The sequence below is a fragment of the Aegilops tauschii genome, chromosome 5 (genome assembly GCF_002575655.3).
Source record: "Aegilops tauschii subsp. strangulata cultivar AL8/78 chromosome 5, Aet v6.0, whole genome shotgun sequence".
NCBI lineage: Eukaryota > Viridiplantae > Streptophyta > Magnoliopsida > Poales > Poaceae > Aegilops > Aegilops tauschii.
The window spans coordinates 414,056,741-414,070,495 of NC_053039.3; the positions used below are offsets into that span (position 1 = coordinate 414,056,741).

The window sequence follows — 13,755 nt, forward strand, 5'->3', positions numbered from 1 at the left end:
GCACTGTTGGACATAGTAATGGCGCACTATGTGGTGCGCCACTATTATCTGGGATACTAATGGCGCACCAGAGGTGCACCATTACTATTTGTTACTAGTGGCGTGTTAATAGTGGCGCACCTATAGTGCGCCATTAATAGCAAAAACTGGTGCGCCACTAACAACCTTTTTTCTAGTAGTGGCAGGGTTGATTGAGAGAGACCATCTTCATCCTACACCTCCCACGGATTGATAAACCTTAGGTCATCCACTTGAGGGAAAATTGCTACTGTCCTAAAAAACTCTGCGCTTGGTGGCCCAACACGAGTCTACAAGAATAAAGTTGCATAGTAGACATCAGGGGCGAGTCTCATTGTATAGGCCTTCGCACAGATTTTGAAAGGAACATTAATGAGAGTAATAGGGCGATATTGCTTAATCGTGTCAGCCCCTTTGACCTTTGGGATCAAGCTAATAACACCGTAACTGAGACGCGAGATTGATACGTCCATTTTGCATCATGCTTTTATATTGATATTTATTGCATTATGGGCTATTATTACACATTATATCACAATACTTATGACTCTTCTCTCTTATTTACATGAATAGGGAGAATACCGGCAGCTGGAATTCTAGACTGGAAAAGGATAAAATATTAGAGACCTATTCTGCACAACTCCAAAAGTCCTGAAACTTGACGAAGCATGTTTTTGGAATATATAAAAAATATTGGGCGAAGAAAATATCAGAGGGGTCCACCAGCCAGCCACAAGGGTGGAGGGCGCGCCTCCCGACCTTGTGGGCCCCTGGTAGGTCTCCGGTGCCCATCTTTGGCTATATGGTGTGTTTTGACCTGGGAAAAAAATCAGAGAGAAGCTTTCGGGATGAAGCGCCGCCGTCTCGAGGGAAACCTGGGCAGAACCAATCTAGGGCTCTGGCGAAGCTGTTCTGCTGGGGAAACATCCCTGCGGGAGGGGGAAATGGAAGCCATAGTCATCACCAACGATCCTCCCATTGAGAGGGGGTCAATCTCCATCAACATCTTCACCAGCACCATCTCCTCTCAAACCCTAGTTCATCTCTTGTATTCGATCTTGGTCCCAAAACCTCAGATTGGTACCTGTGGGTTGCTAGTAGTGTTGATTACTCCTTGTAGTTGATACTAGTTGGTTTATCCGGTGGAAGATCATATGTTCAGATCCTTAATGATAATTAATACTCCTCTGATTATGACTATGAATATGCTTTGTGAGTAGTTACATTTGTTCCCGAGGACATGGGAGAAGTCTTTTATAAGTAATCATGTGAATTCGGTATTCGTTCGATATTTTGATGAGATGTATGTTGTCTTTCCTCTAGTGGTGTTATGTGAACGTCGACTACATGACACTTCACCATTCTTTGGGCCTAGGGGAAGGCATTGGGAAGTAATAAGTAGATGATGGGTTGCTAGAGTGACAGAAGCTTAAACCCTAGTTTATGTGTTGCTTCGTAAGGGGCTGATTTGGATCCATATGTTTCATGCTATGGTTATGTTTACCTTAATTCTTCTTTCGTAGTTGCGGATGTTTGCGAGAGGGGTTAATCATAAGTGGGAGGCTTGTCCAAGGAAGGGCAGCACCCAAGCACCGGTCCACCCACATATCAAATTATCAAAGTAACGAACACGAATCATATGAGCATGATGAAAACTAATTTGACAACAATTCCCATGTGTCCTCGGGAGCGCTTTGGTTTATAGAAGAGTTTGTCCATGCTTTTCCTTTGCTATAAAAAGGATTGGGCCACCTTGCTGCACCTTAGTTACATTATTTACTTGTTACCCGTTAGGATTTATCTTATCACAAAACTATCTGTTATCGATAATTTCAGTGCTTGCAGAGAATACCTTGCTGAAAACCACTTGTCATTTCCTTCTGCTCCTCATTGGGTTCGACACTCTTACTTATCGAAAGGACTACGATAGATCCCCTATACTTGTGGGTCATTAGAGATGTCTACAGTTCCTAACGCAAAGCCGTTGATAATATCGTGAAATAGAGCTTTTAATGCAGGGAAGAAACAACGAAAGAAAGCCACCGGCCAGCCAACAGGGCCGGGGGTAGTATCGATCTTCATCGAGCCGGCAACCATATCAATTTCCTCCGTGGAAAAGGACAGGTCCAGAAGGTCGTTTTCGGCCTGAGAAACGCGAGCTTCATCCCCCCAAAAATCGGCTCGGAGGCGCAGGTGTTTCTCCTCAGCTGTTCCCAACAGATTGTGGAAAAACTCGTAAATGTGGGCCGAGATATCCGCTTGGCTAACTAGCACCCCTTGATCGGCTTGAAGCCTTAGGATCGTGCATTTTCGTTTACGCCTGTTGGCGTAAGCGTGAAAATATCCGGTGTTAGCGTCTCCCTTGGTAACCAACTTGACGCCGCCCCTACCGCAGCACCAGTACTCCTCCTCTTCCCTAAGGATGGAGAGCACCTGGTTTTCTAGAGCGTAGCGATTAGCCCACTCAGCCTCCAAAAAGGGTCTGCAGGCTGCTTGAGCATCGAGGGATTTGATTTCGTCGATAAGAGCTTCCCTTGCTCGCTTCGCCTCACTACCGTGGTTTGCCCCCCAACCACGAAGCAAGCCGCGTAAAGCCCCGGCCGCGGAGATCCATAGGTCCATTGGCCCCCTGAGGCGACCAGACGAGGCAATCGCTTGCTCCCAGCGAGCGATGATCAGAGGAACGAACCCATTGACCTCAAACCAGCCCGTTTCAAAATAGAAGTGCGGGTTGCGTTTGATCCTATCCTCCCCTAAGGCTAAGATAAGCAGGACATGGTCCGAACCGATACGAGTTTCCGCTACAAGCGTAGACAGGGGAAGAGGATTTCCCAATCTGTCGAGACGAAAACGGGATCGAGGACACTACGAACTGGGGCTAACTATTTGTAGTCCAAGTGTATCTAGTACCAGTCCTAGCAATTTCCCGCAAGGCGGAAGCAGCAATTGCATTATTGAACAGCGCCACCCTTGGCCAGTCAATATATTGCGGGTATTCTTATCAGCCCCCGAGCGGATAAGGTTGAAATCACCCCAAGAACGATAGGGATGTCTGCTGCTTGCTTGGTCCCAACCAGAGCTTGGATTTCTCCCAGAAAATCCGCCACACGCGAGTGGTCCGCAGGGCCATAAATGCACACGATTGCCTAGACAGCTAAGGACACTCGATGTTTGATCGTAGCCGAAATAAAGGAGCCCGATTCCCAAGTTACAACATCACATACATCACGATTACATCCCAGAAGAAGCCCGCCCGAGTGTCCACAAGAGGGGACCCAACCCCACGAGAAGCGCTGAAGGGGGTCGAAGGCCGCATGATCCCTAAAGGTGAAATCAGCTTTGATCGTCTCTTGAAGCGCAACAACATCGATCTGCTCACATGCAATGTGCGAATGATCTTTGGAAAAAGTGTTGTTCACATATATTTTATTTGCTACTCTAATTTGCAACAAAGATTGAAAGGAAACTAAGCTATATATAGACCGAGAGCTAAAGAAAATTACTGCCAGAACATCCACGAACACAGTGGATCACCTATAGTATAGTATGGTGAAAATCTGTTTTAAGAGCCTCAAATTCAGTGTTCATTTGCCAGCTATATGTTTGCATACATCAGAATTTTGACTGGACAACAAGTTCATGCTGATCTGAGATATGCTTGCTGGCAACTTTAGAGAAATAACATGGAAGGGTTCAAAGATTTCTATTCACTTCCTTCTCTAAATCTAAATGACATGAATGCATCTCCAAGTTAGTTACCGCTGCGTCGTAACAAATCTAACCCCACCAGTAGGGTAAATACTGGTGGCGTGACAAAAATTTACACGCCACCACTAACTTGTTGTCGGGTACGCTGTTGGATCTCAAATAGCAGTGACGTGGATTTTGGACGACACGCCACCAGTAATGGGGTAGTGGTGATTTACCAAATATACCAACGCCAGCACTATTTAAAAAAATAGTGGTTGCATGGATTGAAAATGAGGCGCCACTAATTAAAGTTGTGGCTAGCCCTTTCTCTACTTGTGCTACAAGTGTTTAATGTTTCACAATGAAATACATTAAAATTTGAGCCACACAAAAATGGAAAATTTGTGAATCTTTAATAATGAACAATGCATGTATTGTTCAGTTATCAAAGTTATGAATTTGTTTTTGGTAGTTCACATGTTAACATATATCATCATTAAACTCTTCATACATGTGGAATTTTTTTAAAAAATATTGGAACTTCAAAATGTGAATTTTAAACTTTTCAAATAAAAAGACAAACGAGCTCCATACAACCCGAGCTGTGAAATGGAATTCCGAGGTCTTGCACCCTTTCTCGTTAACAGTGAACTACACCAATATAATGTTATATCTATCCAAATATGTTATTCCCACGCAGGATCATCCGAGTCTACACCTTGAGCGGGTGGAGGTGCTGTTACGGAAGCAGCGCTTGAGCCACCCACCCCTACGCAAAAATAAATAAATTAGATACTGACAGGAAATAAAATTAGTTACGGAAGCAACACTTAACCACTCCATGACTGTAGTTTAATTACAAAGTTACAATAGGCCACTCCATGACAGTAGTACAATTCATCAATCTGCGTGACAATTATGAAGTGAAGAATTTAAGACGGAGAGCTTTGAGCAAATAAACTAGCCTTGCTACAATGGTCTACCCTTGCTCACATCAATCTGGTGTGTGTGTGTGTAGTGCCTTGCAAAACGATAAACTAGGCTTAAGATACACTGCCTTCTAAAAAATGACACATGGCTGCACTAATGTTCAATGACCTAGTAACTACTATGCATTAAGACATGTGCTGCATCAAGAAGCTTGATTTACTAGATGCCAATAAATCTTAGGCTGACTGAAAGGAGACGGTGTAACAGCGCCTAGTGGTGCACTATAAATTTGCAATCCATAGAGTTATTTACCCAAAACCACCACACTTGGGGCTAGGGTAACAACTTGGTACCACATATGAGGCAGGGTATAAAGAACCACCAAATTTGCGCCTAACGACTAACGCGGAGCGCTGATTGTCTCATTTACTCGCGAAAACAGCAAAACTGACAGGTAGGACCCACCGGTCAGACTGACGTGGCAAAGACCAAGCACAAAAAAAATAGTAAACAACTGAGTTGGCAAATGATATGCGGACCCCGCATGTCAGTGACTACATGATCATCTTCTTCCTATCTGCCTTTCTATGGGGCATTACATCGAGCAGCTTGTGGGCAGCCGGAGCAGCTCAGGGCGACGCCGTCTGCAGAGCTTCAGAATGATAAGGTGGGCGGCGGCCTGCCTTGGCCTACGGTGGCCCAGGCCGGAGCTCCTCAACGAGCCGGTGCACGAGGGCCTCGGGTCGTCGGCGATGGCGACCCTGATGGGATAGGATGGGGAGAGAGAGATAAAGATGAGGAGGAAGAAGAGGAAAATAAGGGGAAAACGATATGAGGCTGACATGTGGGACACCCCTCCAACTCAGCATATTGTCCACACAAGCACGCCACATCAGCCCGACAGGTGGGCCTAACTTGTCAGTTTCGCTGTTTTCTCGACCAAATCTGAGCATCAGTGCTCTGCTTTACAGATTAGGCACAGTTTTGGTTGTTTTTTGTGCCCTGGCACAAATCTGGTATTAAGTTGTTACCCTAGCCTCAAGTGTGGTGGTTTTGGGTAAATAAATCCAATCCAGCAGGATCATGGTGGCAGTAGAGGCCGGATCTGGATGACGATTGATGAAGTAGTGGAGTTGATGCAGCAGGGCCATGGGAGAGTCCGGCGGCGCCATGGGCAAAGCCGGCGATCTGAGTCGAGTACGGCGGTGACTTGAGTCGCGTCCGGCGGCGACCTAAGGAAGAGGAGCCTGGTGACTTAGGGGAGGCGATGCGGACGACCTGGGGAAGGGAGGCCGGGCGAAGGGGAAGCCGTGAGCTGCTCAGGACGCCGTCGGCGTCCTCAGCCGGTGGCCATCGCCCATCGCCAGTGGTGCCGCCATTCGCTTCAGAGAACGCGGGGGGGGGGGGGGGGGGGGGGGATGAGGTAGGGTTAGATTCGATCAACTTTTGGGCTTTAGCCCACTTGGCTCTTTCAATTTTGGGCTAAATTTTTTGGATCGAAGCGGGACGCTAATGCTATTTCTATGCAGAAATTTAGCGCTAAATAACTCTTAGCAACACTATTAGCTCGCGAAGGCACTCGAGCAACGTATCATAGCGCAACCCCTTTCCTGGCCACTACAGCGCCGATATTGCGTCCTATCTTGCGCTATTTAAAACTTTGCTTTTAGTAGACGAGGCTTCAAATTAGTGTAACAGGGCAGTAGGTAGGTGGATGGCTGAGTGTGACGTTTAGTAGACGAGGCTTCGAAGTGTAACAGGCAGTAGGTAGGTGGATGGCTAAGTGTGATGTGGAGGGCGATCCAGCTATGCTATCGGCGTGCGGCGTTGTTTAGAGGTAAGAGTGGAGTCTCTACTCTAGAAAGAGGGTTCCGGCTTGCTGTTTAGCCCATTCGATTTTTGTGGTTTCCAGTTTAGTGTAGGAAGACAGAGCAATGTGGCTGGAGTTTGATTTTCTGTCGGTATAGTTTGCCGTTGTTTTGTAGCCAGCGTGGTGCATTTTCTTTGGATCCACATCCATCCTTTTAGTGGCTATTCTTGTTAACTTGGTTGGTGCTTTTCTGCTTGATACGTATGGCGTTTCAGGCGCGTTGTTCTAGAGGCACTGGATGTTGATTTATTGCTAGAAATGCATTTTGTGGACCAAATTGCTGAATCTAATCCAAAAAAATTACCAAGTCTGGTGAGTCCCATGCAATAAGCTTAATATTACATCAAGCGTTTGACAACAAACTAATCTCCTATTTGGCGGCTGTGGAGTTCTGCATGAGTTACCACTTGCTTATATTTTTATCCTTTCATAATTCAAACTCACTCTTTTCTTTCTCTATGGTGAAATTCCAACTAACCCTCCAGGGATATTTTCCCCTCAGGCATCACAAGAGATGGCTTGCTGAGAAAATAGGACCAGATGCTGCAAATAGTGAACATGACTTCACAAGGAAGATACTTGCTATGGATGCTAAAAACTACCATGCTTGGTCCCATAGGCAGGTATGCATTATCTCCTTTTGATGTTCAGTACAAGTTGGATGTTTGTATACTTTAAGCTTGTTACTTCTCGCGTGGCTGCTGTACTAAGCAATTGTAGTACCAAGAGAATATTGGTTATAATAATGTAATTGATTTGCTATAATTGTTGCAGTGGGTTCTTCAATCATTGGGTGGATGGGAGAGTGAACTGCAGTACTGCAACCAGCTTCTTGAGGAAGATGTCTTCAATAACTCAGCTTGGAATCAGGTCATTTGCTTGTCCTTCTTTGGATGCTTTCTTGTGTGTTTATGATATGCCATTTCACTTCAGATTCTTCACCATCGGTAGAGTTTCATGGATCATCGTGCCTTAATTTCATCAAAACAGCCTTGCAATCTCCATTCTTGTTCTTGATTTATTAACTTTTTATTGATTTTGGTTTTACCTGGTAACCAACTTCTTCCTTGCGAGTGCCTTTTTCTACTGATGAGGAATTAAGGCCAAATATTCAGAATTACACTAAAGTATGTTTTTTGTTGTTGTTGCAACAGAGATACCTTCTGGTAACACGGTCACCAATTCTTGGGGGCCTTGCGGCAATGCGCGACTCAGAAGTAGATTACACAGTTGAGGCCATTATGGTGAACCCTCAGAATGAAAGCCCCTGGAGATACCTCAGAGGTTTATATAAGGATGATAACAATTTGCTGGTGGCTGATAATCGCATTTCTGATGCTTGCCTCAAGGTCCTGAATAAGGATTGGACATGCGTATTTGCTTTGAGCTTCTTGCTTGATCTTCTTCGTATGGGTTTGCAGCCTTCGGATGAACTTAAAGGAACCATCAAAGCAATGGAGAACTCTGATCCTGAAACGGGACATGCTGATATTGCAGTAATTGTCTGCTCAATCCTGCAGAAATGTGACCCCCTGCGGATAAACTACTGGTCATGGTACCAGACCACTCTTTCTTCTTAGACATCTAAAAACTCAGCTGAAGATAGTTTTAGCAGCATGATGTAAACTCAATCGAAGGGGTTGACGCACTGTATGAAAAACCTTTTCTTCTTGGCGCGGAACAAAATTTGTATTGATTTTACTCGAAAAAATCAATCAATGACAACATGCCCAACAATGTCTTGTGTGAATATGTTACTGCCTGATATTAACATGTTAGCAGAATGAGAATAACCAATCAAACTCCAACGAGAAGATTGTTACAGTAACGGCCACGGGTGGTGTGAAAATCCTGAAATCTGCTTCTGTCACTTTGCCTTGTTTACAGTTGAGTCTGTTGTTGTGATCTGTACCTAATGCATGTACACAATCATCAAATTATTAGTTTTTGTACCAATGTGTGCTGATGAAATCATCCTGTATTCCCTCCTTCCAAAATACGAGTCACATATATTAGTTTTGTCTTAATTTAAACTTACATCAACACCCACAATACCCAATCATATATATTAGTTTTGTCTCTTTTTTGCCGAACTTATGTTTGACTTAAAGACAACTAATAGAGTTATATTTGGGACAGCGGAATCATGCTCTGCACATGTTTTCAGTCATGTACTCACGCATTATTATCAGTTTATATTTTGTTTCCCTATGTTTTAGACACATTTATTTTAACTATTTGGGTGGTGGGTTCCATTTTCCCAAGATTATAGCATCTTTTTGGGATTTTTTTTGTTAATTTCATGACGGATTTTTCCTTGTCTCACTAGGTTTTCTGTCTCTTATCATGAACTACACCATATACTTCCTCCTTTTCTTTTTACTATGCATATTAGATTTCTCTAAAGTCAAATTCGTAAAGTTCGGCCAAATTTAAATTAAAAAAATATGAGGATTTACAACATCAAATAAATATAATATGAACATATAGGAAGGAACATATATTCCATGATGGATTTGATTATATTAATTTTGTATTGCAAATGTTAATTTTTTTAATATAAATTTGATCCAACTTTGGAGAGTTCAAATTTAGACAGCGGTGTAAAAAGAAAAGAAACAGAGGGAGTATTGTAATGGTGTTCTCTCCAAAGCTGTTCTTGCACCCTCATGGGAGGCTGCCACAGTGCCATTGCTCTTCTCGAAGTGAAGCTCATCATCACCTTTCCTTATTGTGGGACCTTGTAGCAGTTTTCATCGAGAAATGTGTTGTTTGGATTAAGGAGCTAGGTGATTTTAGTTTCTCCTGGTAGCTTTTTTTAGCCTTCGGTTTCCCATTAAATTTGATCAGAGAATATATTTCCAATTGTGATTCACGTGAACATACTTTTGTGTTCTTAATCAACTAATACCAGGGGATGTGCATATCATGAGATCCCCTAAACCAATCCTCTCTGCATATATTCTAGGATGAGACTTGCCTGCACCCCACGCGTGCGCCCATCTGTGCTCCCGCGTACGTAGCTACATTTGATTGGAACAAAATAAAGCCCGGGCCCACCCCGTTAAAATCAAGGGGATGATTAGATTAGGAAGGAAAAAGGAAAAAGCAGGCGTACGATGAAGTGGGAGCACGGCTGGGAGCATCGGGAGGGAGCAGGCAAGCTGGATCCTATATTCTAAGCTGGCACCAATAAAAGATTCCTAACCAAGGCAACGGAAAAACAGAAAGAAGAAGGGAATTAACACATGACTTTCTTGTGCTTCCAACAAACAAACGTGCTTTCCCTTTGTAAAAAGAAACAAACAAACGCGTTCCCCCGCCCCCCCCCCCTATAAAAATTGCCCCAACTTACCCGAGCCCGTCCCTTTCCTCATCTCCTTCGTCATTTCCCTCTCATCCTCCACCAACTCTCCATCTCCAATGACATTTCTTCTCCTATGCTCGGTCTCCTCCCAGCGCTCGAGATCCCAGTAACACCCCCGCTCATCCCACAACCTTGCCTTCTATCAGTACTTGGCGTCTCTCCACGCGGCCGATCCCAATTACAGTTGGCTGGAGCCATACCAAGAGTTTGAGGTATGGGGGCGTTCTCGATTTGGCACTGCAACATCTATACTAATTTTACTAGTAATATCGATCAAATTGTAGTACCTTTTTGGATGGTTGATTTATTTTTGTTAATTCAATGTTTCCATTCTTGTTTGTCTTATGAAGCTTTCCACATGTTTTTACCTGACTAGTGAACTACATCATATATTGTACTTCTCTTAAATTCATCCCAACCACCATCATTGAAGCCCCACCACAACTCTTTTTGAAGTGTAAGGACATTATATATCTTTCATTGTTGTGTTACCTTATAGCAGTTTGATTGAGCGCCGGGTAGTTTGGATTAAGATGGAGCTGTGTGATTCTACTTCTTCGTAGGGTTTTGAAGCCTTTGATTTCTCGAGATTCTATTTTCAGTTATAATTCACATGGCCATAAGTCAGTTCTTTTATTAAATAATGTCAAGGGATGTGTATCTCTTGGGATCTCCTGCACAATCCCTCCCCGTGGTAGTTACTCTCATGTCTCATATACTACCACTGGGTGGTAGTTACCATCATGTCCAAGATACTAGCATGTGGTAGTATATATATTACTTTATCATTCTATGTATATTCATATACTATATTTAAGGTTTTTTAAAGTGTGTTAAATGAATAAAATGCATGTGAGTCCATGGATTCTAGTATAATTTTGAAAATACCTTCATATTGGTATGTATAAAACAATATAATAAAAACTATTACATTACTACCATGTGTAGTGTTTCCCACAACCACACCTTAGTACACATCTAACCCTCTACCACCAGTCAAAAAACATCTAACTCTACTCTTGGATCCATCAACTCACTATGTTAGGTTCTAGATATTTGGGGATCCACAACCATACATGTCTTCAATCTAACAAGTCATATATAGTTCCTACATCCCATGTAAAAGGTCTTAGAATCTCTCGTACAATCTATCCTGACTATAGTAGCTAGGAACCATAGCAAGAGTTGAAGTTATAGCGGCGTGTTCTCGATTTGGTAGTGAACTCTCAAGGATGTGATAATCACAAGAAAGTTCCATTTGTTAAGTCTTGCCATTGCCATCTTGTTTTCTCCGGAGTTGTGCTCCTAGATTTAGCAGTCCAAAGATTGGTTGTGTATGTAGTGGCTAAAGTTGATGGTTCTCTATTCTGACCTTTTATTTCCATATGGTATTTGTTATTCTTGTTTTCTCGAGTTCCAATGGTAAATGATAAAATTGCTGCATTCTTATAATTTTTGTGAAAACTTAAACAAAATACATGTCAGTAGATTTATAGACGTTTTCACACAACATATATGTCGTGGACATTCGGTGTCTTCATACTTTGCCATTGTCCATATGATCTCTATTGATAATTATTTCATACAAACACATGCAAGTAAATACCAGTATCCGCTTAATGGTAAGAAAAAATTATGATGCATTCACATTCTAATTTTAGGTAGTTCATTTTCAATAAAGCCTATATTTGAAATCATATGTTGGCCATTTGGGGCACAATAAGTTTAGCAAAAACTAGAGTGGCATGCACATGTGAATATTGTTCCAAGTTTCAAGCTTCTTATTTACATTCCTCTAAGTGTGGTGGGAAATTTGTTAGCATGTTCCCCACAATATACTGGGGGTGCGCATTATTAGGCGATTCGAAGCCGTTTACTGTACATAGAAGTAATTTGTGGTTGTGCGAGTTAAACTACATATCTTGTGTTTTTTACCTTATATAATAAGGATGTCATCATGTGACAAAAACTTTCATCTCATTTTTTATGTGCAAGAGTTTTGTGAAGAGGCCCACTTGGACTGCAGAATTCCTATAGGCTTTATAATCGAGATCCAAGATTTTTTTATCCTTTTATGTTTGACCATTTCTTTGAATCAAAATAATGAGTACGTGATGCCATTTCTTATGAACTCAAGATGCATTATTGTTCCAACATATTCAAATCACATATTCTGACTGTAGTTTGGTAGTCTGGAGCAGGATTTCTCGCAATATTCGGAAGAAAACCTCCTCGATGACTGCTCGTCAGAAGAAATCCGACAACACTGTGGTTTCTCCTAAAGTTGGGATTAACACTCACGGCAGAATGTCAAACGTAAATGATATGGCTTCCTTGGAAACAAATCACACTACAGTTCCAAGAGGTATCTTTCTTACTATCATGTTGCAACTATGAAGATAATTCTAATGAAAATATTGCATATAAATTAATCTTTTGTCACATATGATGAAATACAAGGACATTGTGTGACACCTACCTTCGAAATAACCGTGCAGACGGACAAGGGGCTTAATCTTTTTGTGGATCTAAATTCCACTCCATCAGAGTACACTAAAATATATTCACAACAACTTGGGGATGTTTCTAGAGAGGCTCAACTTGAAGCTCCAACAGAAAATGCAGAGGTAGAAGAAATGGCTGTGGAAGACAATATAGGTTGTGGTGACATGTTACCACCAGTTCCTACAGGGGCAGAATTTAAAGCCCAGGTAGAAAATGAAGAGAGGGAAGAAGTTTTGATGGAAGAAGAAATAGGTTGTGCTGACAAGTTGATAGTTACTGGAGGGACCCAACTTACCCTTAGCAGGGACAAACATGAATCCCCTGTGAAAACTGAACTAGTGGCTCAAGAAGTAGTAATGGAAGAAGATATAGGTTGTGACAATAATTTGCCAAGTTCAAATCAAGTGCTGATCTCACATGCCAATCAAGATGCTGGCTTTACATATCATTCCCCTGACAAGGTCTTGAACCACACAAGCTCAACGCTACCATCTATTGGTTCGGTAATTTCATTGAACCATTTATAGTGCTATTTTTTCCATTTGATTGTACTATATATTTTACTTCCTTTCATCGAAGAAATATCGTCTTGGGTACTTTTTTAATCCATTTTTGATACTGCCGCAACAGTGCATGTTTCTTTCCACCAAACTAAACATTTACTTGTTACTCCCTCTAATCCAAAATAAGTGTAATTTTAATTCAAACCTGCTGACACTTATTATGAATAGGAGGGAGTACTAATAAAATGAAAAAGTTTGAGATTTCTTACGGTACATCATACTACTCCAGGGACCGGGTAGTACATAATCATCTCAACCGTTGATTGGGTGGGTAGTTTTGTCATTTTTTGTTTGGTACTTTATTAGAGCTCCTTTACGGTGATTGGGGCGGTACTGAGAGTACTTTCGAGTACTTACCCCTCCGATTTTTATTAGCCGTCCGATCTGGTGGGGGATTAAGAATGAATTAACTTAATTAGTTTAATCAGAGAAGGGCATAATGGTCCAGGGTTAAAAACTTTTTTTCAACCAATCACGTCCATGACCAGAACCACGTATAGATCTAGTAGCACGGTCAAGTCCTCCTTCTCGTCCAGTTCCTTCTGTCCGACGAGCCCGGCGAGAGGAACCAATTCACCGTCGTCGGCGCCGTTCTCGTCCTCTTCCTTCTGTCCGACGAGCCCGGCGAGAGGAACCAATTCACCGTCGTCGGCGTCGTTCTCGTCCTCCTCCTGGTCCCCTTCACTATAAAAGGCGTGACATCTACGGCGGCAGTGTCGGCGGCGACGGCGGCGGCGGTATAGGAGAAAGCCCCCCGCTGATCCCATCGCTTCCGGACTTGCATCTTAAGGTATGAATCGCCCGAATCTCAA

General features: G+C 42.6%; 2 protein-coding genes across 2 annotated transcripts; one reads left to right on the plus strand and one right to left on the minus strand.

Annotated features, from left to right (window-relative positions):
* Window positions 1-1,953: 1,953 nt before the first annotated feature.
* On the minus strand, window positions 1,954-2,640 carry LOC120964861 (uncharacterized). The gene has a single exon (XM_040389861.1). The coding sequence runs from the start codon at window positions 2,638-2,640 to the stop codon at window positions 1,954-1,956; it is 687 nt and encodes a 228-aa protein (XP_040245795.1).
* A 3,932-nt stretch (window positions 2,641-6,572) lies between these two features.
* On the plus strand, window positions 6,573-8,464 carry LOC109773601 (protein farnesyltransferase/geranylgeranyltransferase type-1 subunit alpha-like). Its single transcript, XM_073497975.1, has 4 exons — window positions 6,573-6,820; window positions 7,011-7,131; window positions 7,283-7,378; window positions 7,663-8,464. Exons 2-4 carry the CDS (start codon window positions 7,093-7,095, stop codon window positions 8,086-8,088), a joined length of 561 nt encoding a protein of 186 aa, XP_073354076.1. The 5' UTR covers window positions 6,573-6,820; window positions 7,011-7,092; the 3' UTR covers window positions 8,089-8,464.
* Window positions 8,465-13,755: the final 5,291 nt, after the last annotated feature.